Below are 12,347 nucleotides of genomic sequence, written 5' to 3'. Positions count from 1 at the left end.
CCAGAGACGTATTTTCCTTCGATCCGTTCGGTCAGAAATATTTCAAAATGGAACCGGACGCTCCTAATACTGAATTATTCATAGATGAAATTGAGAATTGTCTTGTAATATGCGACATGACAAGTAGTGTATATTCAGATAAAAACTCAAGGAGACGGATTTGGAAAGAACTCGTCATCATATCCTGGGAAAGAGATGCTAATGAAGAAAAAAATGTATTATGTGAACACATAAAAATGATAATAGCTCTTTATTTAGAAATCATTAGATACACGTAGAACAAATACAAATGAAGAGAAATAGTATCGAAATAACATTCACCTACCAGAAATCTTCTATACTATATGGTTTTAAATTCAACAATAACTTAAACATCTTTTTCTTAAATGGTTTATAATTATTTATTTCTTTGATTTCATTAGGCAGTCTATTGAAGAACTTTAAACAACTGTATTCAAGCTGCTTTTTGTGTTGAATTTAATTTACATTTTGGAAAATTATATGATATTGTCCTTGTGTTATATTTATTTTTGATATTTTGAAATGGAAGGAAAAAACATTTATTTTTTGCATAAATAGTAGACAAATAATTTTTCTACATATATTATGATGTTATTTTGCGTCGTTTGAAAATAAACCGGTGTAAACTTAGCAGACCGTTTCCAGCAGACTGTTTGACGGAAACGCCCGAAGGCGGTGACCAGTGGCGTGCGGCAAAAAAACGATTTTTTATGGAAATATTCGCTAGATCGATCGGATATAAATTTAGGAAGTGGGTTCCGTATAGTATTCAGAGTATCCGTTGAAGGAAATATTGATTTTCTAGAGACATCGGGATATTTTAGCAACGTTTTTATTCGAATTATCATCTGTCTAATTTGAAAAATTCGTATCTCCGGAGGTACGCGTCAGAGCATAACCATATTTGGCATGTAGATTACTATTAGCGATATAATAAACTGTGGAAAAATTATTGACTTCCCTTGGGATCCAGGGGTAGTTTTTTCAACACTTAGGGCCAGTTGCACCATTTGCCTAAACATTGATTAAAATTTGAACATTGATAAATTTCTGATTTTTAATCAATGTTTAGGCAAATGGTGCAACTGGCCCTTAAACTTCGAAAATTCATTTGTATTTCCGGCAGTACGCGTCGGAGCATAACCATATTTAGTATGTAAATTACTTTTAGCGATCTGAATAAAAAAGTTCAATCTTCACCTTAATCTGATACTGAATCAATCAAACCAAAATGTAGAATTCAAACTGAATACAGGCCGTTGTGGCAACGCGCGTTCAGCGCTTGGCAAGCGCGTACCATGTGAACGGTATCCAATTATCCAGCGCTCATTCAACGTGCGTTGAGCGCTTGTCATGTGAACGTGCTCTAAGGCTGAGCATAGGTTTCTATGGTAGAACATAAATAAGAAATCAAAAAATAATTCAAAAAATTTCTGTTTAAAAATGAAAGGACAATTGTCTAATTGTGGAACATACATGTTCCACATCCAGACACTACATGTTTCACAACAGGACAAAATTTTTAATAATGTTTTAACGAACTTCTAAGGCTGAAAAATTCACTTCAAACTTCAAATATGATTGTTGCCGTTTTGTTGTTCCCACGTGTGATGGTTTTGGTAACATCATCTTAACATTTTCCAAGCATACCAAAGAGACGTCTTCGATTTCGGGGTAAATGAAGCTGTTATCATACTTAACGGACTTTCTAAGAAATTTTACCTCACATTCCTCACATCTCTTCTACATTATACTTCAGCTATGTAATAAATTTCTTTCTTTCTGTCTATAAATCCTATCAAAATAAAATCGGCAACTTCTGGCTCTTTATTAAGCTTGTCTAGAAGAGGTAGTGAATCGATTTCTCCTACAAAATCAATATCATCATCAGAATCCTCAGTTACAAGCATCGCCGAGTTCTCATTTTCTTCGTATGTTGAGTCTTTATCGAATCCTACTTTTTTTTCGCGATATATTTCTTCTTTCAACTTTTTTTTCTTTCTCTCTCCATCTGTTTAGCTTCCAGCGCGATCTTTTCTGGAGTGTCCGTGGCGATAATACTTTTAGCTTTTTCTCTCTTCTTCCTCTGATATTTTCGTTCTTCAGCTTTCGGGTATCCTTTGAATTCTTGCGGACTTACGAAATTTAATGTACTTTGATTTCGCGTGGAAGTTGTGTGTAAATTTACTGATGCTGAAAGTAAGGACACTGACATATTTTCTTCAATGAAGCTTGATGTTGATGGTTGATTTGGATCTATAAGTGGTCGGGCTTCTTCATTGTTTTGATCCACATTCCTATTGCTACTAATTGCGAAGTCGTCATCTGTAAATATGTATTTATCGAAAGGATAAATCCCAGTTTTTCGAAATCCGGATTTTATATTAGCTGGAGTCATCGATTTATCAAATGCATAATTAACACAGCCAGCGATATCAAAAATATAAACGGGTATCCCAGGGTGTTTTAAAAGCCATGTTTGTAAGGCAGTATTGTAGAATGATTTGAACGAAAAAAACACCGAGACAACTAATGGTTACAGCCTGGTGAAAGTATGCGGTGGTAAGGTCAAAATGATCACTCCATTTTCCCTTGCTAGATTTATTCCTTCTATGGTCAGGTGACTTTCGTGATGATCAAAAATTCGGAGAGAAGTCCCTTAAAACGCTTGGAAACAATTCACGAGTCATCCATCCAGAATCGGAAACCAATCCCAAAGTACCACACGGTGCCCCATAAGTCATTCGAGGATTAAACTTTTTTCGTGGAAAAACCATGACTGGTGGTATTGTATTCTCTGATGCTGATATAACACAACAAGTGGTGACCAATAAACCTCGTTCGGCGCTCGTGCAGGAAGAGACCTGCTTGATCCCTTTCTGGGCAACAATCTTGTTCGGTTTTTGGACGGTTGTAGTGGCTGTTTCATCTAAATTATAAATTCTTGTACCGCTACAAAAATTTCCATACTTCTTGAACACTTTTTCCAAGTTGTTGAAAAAAAGTCCAACATTGTGCTTGTTGAATGATGTCGCTCCGGAGAGTCTACAACCTTCCGGCTGACGAAGACTTAATTCTGCATGTCTGGACATAAATCCAAGTAACCATTCGCGTCCAGCTTCCTTGTTTGTTTGCCAATTTTCCGGAATTTTACAATCATTAATGATAGCCATTTCATAAGCCAGTTTTCTTATATTAACGACCGTTTGCCCTAACACATTTTTGAGCAAGTTAATATGTAATCGGCTAGGGCTTTTTCTTGTTTTTCAGAAAAAACCTTTTGTTAGAGTTCACCCTGTGTAACTCTTTTTTAAACATGCCTACAACAAATCGATTAGTCCATCTAGCGGCAGCTAGATGAACTAGATTATAGAGGACAATTGGTTCATCTAGCGGTGAACAGACGAACTAGCGTATGAAGGACGATGAGTCCTTCTAGCGGCCTATAGACAAACAGTCATAGAGGACAACTAGTCCACCTAGTGGTAAAGGAACGGTTAATGACCGTTACGTGAAATTTCCATGTTTCATTCGATGACTGAAAGTGGTGGATGTAACTCACGTGTTTTTCGATGAATCTGGTTAAAAAGAAAGTATAGTTAATGGTGTTGAATACGAAATATCTAAGTCCTTTCTACATGCATAATTCGGAGCCATTTTAATCCCCTTGGTGGGATTCTGTTTTTGTCTTTTCACATATTCATAAACCGTTTGAAATTTTAAATTATATCTTTCAGCTGCTTGTCTTAAAGATATCTTCTCTTCGGTGAGTGCTCTAACAGCAGCTCTCATATATTGTTCATCAAATTGGCTTTTAGTGCTTTTTCGCTGACGTCCCAGAGCCATATTTTCTGGAATATAATTTAAATTTTCTCAAAAAAATGAACTTTTGTAACGACACGAATTGTGTTCCACAATCAGACAGCGTCCAATTGTGGAACAGACATGCTGTCTGAAGGTGGAACTTAAGTTGCAATACAAAATTAAATTCAACTGTGAACTCCATACATAACCTACAGAAGTAAACTCGCTCATAAAATGCCAATAAAATAGCACAAAATCCGATCAACAGATTGTTTTTGTACAACTAGTTCCAAAAGAAAAATTAAGGCTTATAATATCAAATCAAGGATAGAGAAAACTTACCTAGGAGAATGATTATTTTATTGAAAAATGCACAAATTCAAAAGAATAGCGTTCCAACTTTGTTCACCAAAACTGCGTGTGTAACCCTACTGTCAGAACGAAAAACATCAAAATCGCGCGGGGAATTTAAAAATTACATGCTTTATCTGATTGTGGAACATGTCTGATTGTGGAACATTCTCCTCTAGGCTAGGCCAAAGATGTTTCGCCTATCTGGCTCCAGGAATAAATTCCGCTGTTTCAAAGGACTTGACAAACATCGGAACTCTCATTCAAAAGAAGACAAAATTGAACAATTGGGTAATTAACAAGGGCAGAAGATATTTCTATTCAATAATAAATCCTCAATAACGCTCACCATTTTCACCGATTTTTGCTAGAAAGGGAATGAATAACATACTTACCGGATGCTACCTTCCTCTATATAAATATGTTGACATAACTTGAAATAAAGAATGAATTTTTTGATGCAGTATTATTTGATGGCCAGGTAACTATAGTGGACCTGACCGAATGAGTCCGCCCCCTGTGTTTATGATATATTGTATGTATAGAATGGGCACTCATCTGGGATCATTACTGTGCTCTTGAGTTTTTGTTGATTTTAATATTTTTATTGAAATATGTTAAAAGAAATTGATCTTGATTCATGAATTTATTTGAATACTGGCTACTGCATTATATTTTGTTTATATTTTCAAATTTGAAAAAATACATATATATATATATATATATATATATATATATATATATATATATATATATATATATATATATATATAATAGGCACAACAACATGGGCAAGGTGGTACACCAACTCATATGCCTGAAAGAACGACTTGTCCCACATTTCACTCCGCACCATGTGTACAGTCCACAGGCCCTGCTGGAGAACAACGACACCAAGATCTATTGGGATATCCCAATAATAACCGATCAGAGTGTGGAAAACAACAGACCTGACGTGGTGGTATGGGATTAAAAGAAAAATAGTGCCATAATCATAGACTTTGCAGTGCCTCTAGATCAAAATCTCGGAAAATCCTATAGAGAAAAAGTGGCAAAATACGAGACACTGGCAAGGCAAATTAAGATAATGTGGAATTTGCAGAGAGTGGAAATAAAACCTCTCATCATAAGCTGTAATGGGCTCGTCCATAAGAAAACCGTGCAGCATCTGCAGGAACTCCAGCTTCCCAACAATGCTATCTGTTGGATGCAGAAGGCCGTTGTACTGGGGACGGTTAACATCATCCGCCAGGTGCTTTACTCCTATTGAAGGTGACGACAGGATTTTTACCTTGGTGCTCCCACCCGGTTGATCCTATATAACCACGAAAGTGTGAAGGGAAAAAAAAAATATATATATATATATATATATATATATATATGTATTTTTTCAAATTTGAAAATATACATATACCTCATATTTATTCGAATTATAATGGAAACACTGAAACTCCAAATGAACATGTAGTTTTCAGATATTCTCGCCCATTAGATTACCTAAAACCACCATTACCATTTGAATTTCTTAACAAATTACACTCTGAAAAAATTGAAATCTGTAATCCAGTAGGTAAATACAATTTGAAATTTCGGGGGTTGGGTTAAGATTTGACGGTATATTCATATTCCTCTTATCCTTCTATCAGGAGGGGCCCTCATTCCAAAATCACATCTGAGTGGAAAACATATCGATTTCATCACCCATTGATATTCTAAAGATAGCACTCTTATCGAAGTGCGTTAGTAAGTACATCGGGTGCAGTTGTCAAAAAAAAATGAGCAATCTAGAATTGGGGATCTTCAATAAAAGGTGAAGAGATCTTCATTTGGTCATCGTCATATAAATAAATTACGTTTGACATTCCACAAATCTTTGGATGGCATAAACAATGTTTGAATTCCACTTCAGGATTTCTTTACCCGCGAAAATTGGGCAGGAAAAATTCTGAAATTGAGTACATATAAGGAAAAAATAAAACAAAAATTCTTCATTATTTATATCCAATAAGGTTTTGTTTCATTGTATCACGATACGAATTGCTGTAGTTATAAATGATAACAATTAAAAAACATTAATAAACATAAACTACAAATTGAGATATTATTCATTTTAACAATTCAAGGTTTCAGTCTCTTCTCTTATCGACCACTATAGCTCTCAAGATTGGACCCCATATGACTGGATACAATCCAAACATTATTAACCCCGAGTAATTTATATGTCCCAAAACCACCCAGTACTTCTCAAAAGTTAAAAATACAAAAGGAATGAGACAGAAACCCATAAAGATGAAGCTGTATATTCTCAAGATGAAGCTGACAACTATATCAACAGCTGCCTGATCGAAGAACTGTGACAGGTTTTGGTTTGCTTTTATGATGTATTTTATCTGTAAAAATAAATTTGCAGGAGTTACACATAAATAAATATTTTAATATTATTTTTTTTGAGTAATTGTTTATCATTCATTCGTTTTCAATATTGAGAAATAATATACTTTTTACCTTCAGACATGCGGAGTGATACATTGAAAAAAATTCTTTTTATTGAAGAATAAATATCTGCATGATATAACCTTCTGAACATTCATTTTTTATGAATTTTCACATAAAATAATATACAAAAAATCTTGTCAAAGGCAGAAAAAACAGTTATTACAAAATTGAAAATGAAGACGAAAAAACGTATTTTGAATTCTGGCATGTAGAAAATAACGGTAAGTCAGAGGAACATTTAGGATAGCCTCACTAATCCTGAAAAGTGGTGGGATCTCAAAAACGCTAAGGAGAGAGGAGTAGTTAAACTTTGAGAGATCACGAGAAAGCCACCCTCTCAAGTATTTTACTCAGGTGGATAGTATAATTATGATCAATGCAGTATTCCTTTTGTACGATATGTGTTTGAATGAAACATTTCAAAAGTAACTTCTACCAAATCTAATAATAATTATCAAATTTCACGTATGTGAAAGAATATGATACATATGATATATATATATATATATATATATATATATATATATATATATATATATATATATATATATATTATTGACCAAAAAGGAGCATATAAAGAAGCCGTTTTCATTAAAACTAGGAAAAGAAATATATATATAATTATGTTTTCCGTATCTTAAAGTCTGTTTTTAAAAAGGATTTATTCTATTTTGAATTAAGAATTACAACACTTGGATAAATAATTAATAATTCTACAGATTAAGATTTGGGAAAAACGTGAGTTACAAAACGAAGCTTGATGTTCTAAATCTGATTCATAACTAACTAAAGTCTGTCCTGAAATCTACAAAGAAAGCTTTATGAGTTCACAGAGAGAATTTGCACTTTCAGCACTATCGCGCACATTTCCAAGAACGGCGTTGGCCGAGCTTCTTCTATTATGTTGACTTGTGCTGTTTCGGTCGATGTGGATCTCATAATACCTCTCCCCTCAGTTCAGATAACGTCCTCGTTATCAGTGGGATCACCTGGGTTGTTCTCGAGGTCGATGCGAATGATTTTCCTCGGATTGTATAACAGGTCTCTAATTCTTACTCTGTTTATCATGACAGTGATTGTTCCAATGATTATGAAACAGAGTAAAATTCCGCTTATGGTATAATGCGTGAGCTGAGTTATTGGGTGTAGATAAATTGGTTGATTTTGAAGTTTCTCAGCTTCTTGCAGGATTGATGTAGGTTCTCTTAAGTGTTTTAACTGAAGTTCCATTTTATAATCGTAACCCAATGGGAGTTTCGAAATGTTTTCAAATTTCATCTCAAAAATTGGTTCAGTGTTGTCAAATATTGAATTGTCGATGATGATGGTACAATCTGAATGTAGCAGGTTTATTCCTTGTATGGATTTTTTCATAATTATACCATGGCAATCTTCTAGTATTGTCTGCGTATTCTTAAACAGGGTGAGAAGCTGTTTGTTCTGAAGTGTATGGATTATCTTATAGTTGTTTTTGATGAGCACTTTTTGACACTGGTCTGGTGATGACAGGATGCAGGCTTCTTTGACTGGTGGTTGAAGACATAAGACAATGGAACTGCCTAATGTGGAAATACAGGCTTCATTGGTCCAGTATTCTTCGTAGTTGATTCTGACCAAATACTTTTTCGGAGGTATTACAGCAATATCTTGGTGGTTAGATAGAGGGTACACTCGGGAATAGTTTGTGGTGATCTGTTTGAGAATAGGAATTTTGAGGAGAAAGGTGATGGATTCATCCGTTCCTATGACAGATATTTTAGTTTTATAGAGATGAACATGATCGATTGGAGATAATTGTTGTGGTTTATAAATTTTTTCGAGATACTTTCCAATCAAAAGAAGTTCATCGATTTTTATGAGTTCTAAATTTGGTATTCCTTTCATTGCAAAACTGATATCTAGTTCTTTCAAGCATCAAGAAAGTATTCAATAGATCTTCTGCTTCAAGTATTTGATATTCAACAGTCAATCTGAATTGTTCCGTTGATTTTATGTTTTGAAAAAGTAATTTAGTATGTTGAATATTATCATTCACTAAAGCTAAATCTTCTGAGTACCTTTGTGTTAAATGATTTGCAAAAGAAGTTAATTTATTAATTCTTTCAATTTCAGAGTTTTTAATTTGATGGAGACTTTCTATGTTCTCGTTAATAGTTTTCAGATCATCGTCGTCTAGATTTCCTGTGATAAATTTTATGCCTTTGCCAATAAAATTAGCCAAACCTCTTTTAACTTTTTTGTTAATGAATTTATGTAGTATTTGTTCAATTTGGGCTAAATTCGATTTTAATTGAAGGTAAATTCTATGAGATAATTCATCAATAGTTCGATTTTTCTGCAGTGCATTAAAGTTGTAATTAAGTTGATCATAATTGATTTGTAAATTCGTGATGTTTATAAAAAAGAGAAAATTATGGTAATGATCAAGAATTTTTGCCTGACTTAAGGGTTCTTCAAAGTATCCATTACTGATTATTTTGTTGACCTGAAGGGCCTGGTTGATTTGGGTCTGTATCAGGAGGATCATTGGTATCCTGAAAAGAACAAACATTTTTTCTTAGTCGTTTGACTTTTTTGATATGAGCTGTGGTTTCTCTAGATTTTTGAGTTAAACCACTAATTTTATTTTGTTGTTGTCGTTCAACTGTAACTTTTTCAAAAGGCGGGTCAGTTTTTCTGGGTCTATTTCTTTCAACGTAGACTTCTCTTTTTGCTAGATTTGGGGGATCGTTTCTATCCTCATTTATTCTATTCAAATTTTTCTGCCCTTTTTCTTTATTCCGTTCGTAAATATGGTCAAAAAATGGTAATATTTCTTTCTTTCTTTTTTCGTTGTATTGCTCGTAAACTGTCATGTTCAAGTCAAATTCTGGTAATTTGTCGTACGGACCGTAAAGTAAATGAAATGGAGAATATCCGGTCGTTGAATGTATTGATTGATTATAGATCAAAGTTGCAGTGATCATAAGATTTGAAGGATTTTCATTTGGATTTTTCAATTTCAAAATTCTGAGTTTTTCTAATAGTGTTGAATGAAATCTCTCAATAGGAGAGTTTGAACTTGGGTTATTCACAGTAGTAAAGTGTAAATCAATTTTATTCAACTTACAATACTCTAAAAAGGTTTTATTATGAAATTCTCTTCCTTCGTCACAAACAATTTTTTGAGGAATATTATGATGTGCCAAATAATGGCGTAATTTGTTGAGGATTGTTAATGCTGTACCATCTTTAACGAGATACGACTGGGCGTATTTAGAAAAGAGGTCTATTATTGTCAAAAATTTGGAATAAAGAAAAGAAAAAGTATCGATGTGTATTACTTCAAATGGTCTCTTTGCAAGAAGAGGGCCAGAAAATTTCAATCTATAAGGGTGTCTTTCGTATTTTGACTGAAGACATAGTTCACATTTATTTATGATTTCAGTGATTTTGTTTTTCATTTTCGGCCAATAATACTTTTTTGATAAACATTTGTGACTTTCTGAAATTCCATTATGATTTTTGTCGTGACATTCGGAAATAATTTCTTTTTGATTTTCCTAGCAAATTACATCCAATAAGTAGATATTGCTAATAAAAAGTTTGGCAGAGTAGTTAAATGATTCTTTACAAAATCTAACGAGAGGTAAACGCAGCTTATTGTTTCTAAAATAAATTCCGTAAGATTCATTTGGTCTGAGGATTTCTTTGAAAAGTTTAGAAAAATCATCTGTAATACAATTTTGTCGTATTGATACGCTATACGTGTTTCTTCCGAAGGGTTTACTAAATTTCAAATTGAATTGTTCACCGATGTTTAAAATAACTCGATTGGGATAGATATTGACTGATTTTTCTGTAATTGGAATGACTTTTCCATTATCTTCTTGGGTAGAATGAATGGTAGCATCAGTATCAGAATTTTGATCATCATTTAAATTTTGTTGTTCACTATTATTTGGAATAGATAATTCATCGTTTTGGGGATTGAGAATATTTTCTAATTCTTCATCGCCTAATTCAGGGAGTTCACTCACATTTGGTAAAATAGAGGATAGTTCTACATTTAAATCAACATCAGATAGAAGTGGTTCATTTTCTCGATTATGTATTTCTATACGAGAAAGAGCATCGGCAACTTTATTTTCTTTGCCTTTGGTGTGAATTATTTTAAAATCAAATTCTTCTAATTTCAGTTTCCAACGTATGAGTCGAGAATTTGGTTCTTTGATTTTAGAGAGCCATACGAGGGGATTATGATCGGTTTCAATTGTGAAATGTTGTCCATAAGATAAGGCCTAAAATGTTGTGTAGAATCTAGGATTGAAAGTAATTCTTTTTCGATAGTCGAATAATTTCTTTCAGCTGAATTTAGAGTTCTTGAATAGTAAGCTACAACAGCAACATTTGAAGCATCGGTGGTTAATTTAAATGGTTTCTCGAAATCTGGATATACTAAAATTGGGGCATTTGTCAATAATTCTTTGCATAAGTGGAATGCATGTACGTAATCAGGATCATCAGGGTTTATTTTTGCGCCTTTTTTCAAGCATTTAGTAAAAGGTGAGACAATATGTGCGAAATTTTGAATAAATCTGCGGTAGTAACCTACCAAACCTAGAAATGATTTGATTTCTTTCACTGTACGAGGTATTGGGTAATTTTCTATAGTGTTTAATTTTGAGGGGTTGGGGATACTCCTTCCGGGGTTATCACATGTCCCAAAAATTCTACATTTTTGCTTAAAAATTCGAAAAAAATTTGAAATATTAATTTTAAGTGATTAATGTGTTCTTGTAAGGATTTGGAAAATACGACAACGTCGTCCATGTATACAAAACAGAATTTATGGAGATATTCTTTGAGTACGTTATCCATACAACGTTGAAATGTACTTGGGCTGTTTTTCAAACCATAAGGCATTCTAACATATTCAAAGTGGCCATTATTCACTGTAAACGCGGTTTTTTCGATCGATTCGGGGTCCATTTCAATTTGATGAAATGCTTTTGCCATGTCGATTGTTGTGAAATAACAACTTTTTCCTAAGTTATCTAAAATTTCTTCGATACGCGGTAAAGGGTATTTATCATCTACGGTTTTTTCATTAAGACGTCGATAATCAATGACCATTCTGTATTTCTTTTGTCCAGATGCGTCTTTTTTCTTATCAACAATCCAAACTGGGGCACTGTAGGGTGAAATCGATGGACGTATAATTTTGTCATCTAATAATTTTTGAATTTGTTCCTGAATAATTTTTTTCATGTGATGGGGGTGTCTAAAAGATTTAACATAAACTGGTTCTTCATCTTTTGTTCGAATTTTGTGTTTTACATTATTGTTGAATGAAAGATCAGAATTTTCATTATAAAAAATATTTTTGAATTTACTACAGAGTTTCAAAATTTCTCGTTTTTCTTCAGAATTCATGTGTGAGGTTCTAATATTTTTAGCAATTCTAAAATTTTGGCTTTCTAATGGAGGTGTAGATATTTCAGTCTCTAAAAGAGATGTCACAGGTATTCTTTCAGAAAAATTTATTTCTATGTTATTTTGATTTGGTTTTGAAGTTGGTATAAAACAAAATCCGTTTTTCGCATGAGCAATGCATTCTGGAGTTGAAAATTCTTGAAAATTCAATTCTGGTAATAAAACATCACCGTTTTCTATAGTGACAGGTACTTTAACAA

At 33.4% G+C, this 12,347-nt stretch overlaps 1 protein-coding gene across 2 annotated transcripts in view; it reads right to left on the bottom strand.

The window, feature by feature from the left end:
• Nucleotides 1–6,158: 6,158 nt before the first annotated feature.
• LOC123676673 (lysophospholipid acyltransferase 5) overlaps nucleotides 6,159–12,347 on the bottom strand; it is a 123,527-nt gene continuing 117,338 nt past the window's right edge. For both annotated transcript variants that reach the window (XM_045612773.1, XM_045612772.1), the window contains exon 7: nucleotides 6,159–6,566. In XM_045612773.1, the coding sequence (XP_045468729.1) occupies nucleotides 6,303–6,566 (264 nt within the window). In that variant the 3' untranslated portion in view covers nucleotides 6,159–6,302. The remainder of the gene's footprint in view (nucleotides 6,567–12,347) is intronic.

The sequence above is a fragment of the Harmonia axyridis genome, chromosome 3 (assembly GCF_914767665.1).
Source record: "Harmonia axyridis chromosome 3, icHarAxyr1.1, whole genome shotgun sequence".
In the NCBI taxonomy this organism is placed as follows: domain Eukaryota; kingdom Metazoa; phylum Arthropoda; class Insecta; order Coleoptera; family Coccinellidae; genus Harmonia; species Harmonia axyridis.
This window is presented reverse-complemented; position numbering and strand designations above follow the sequence as displayed.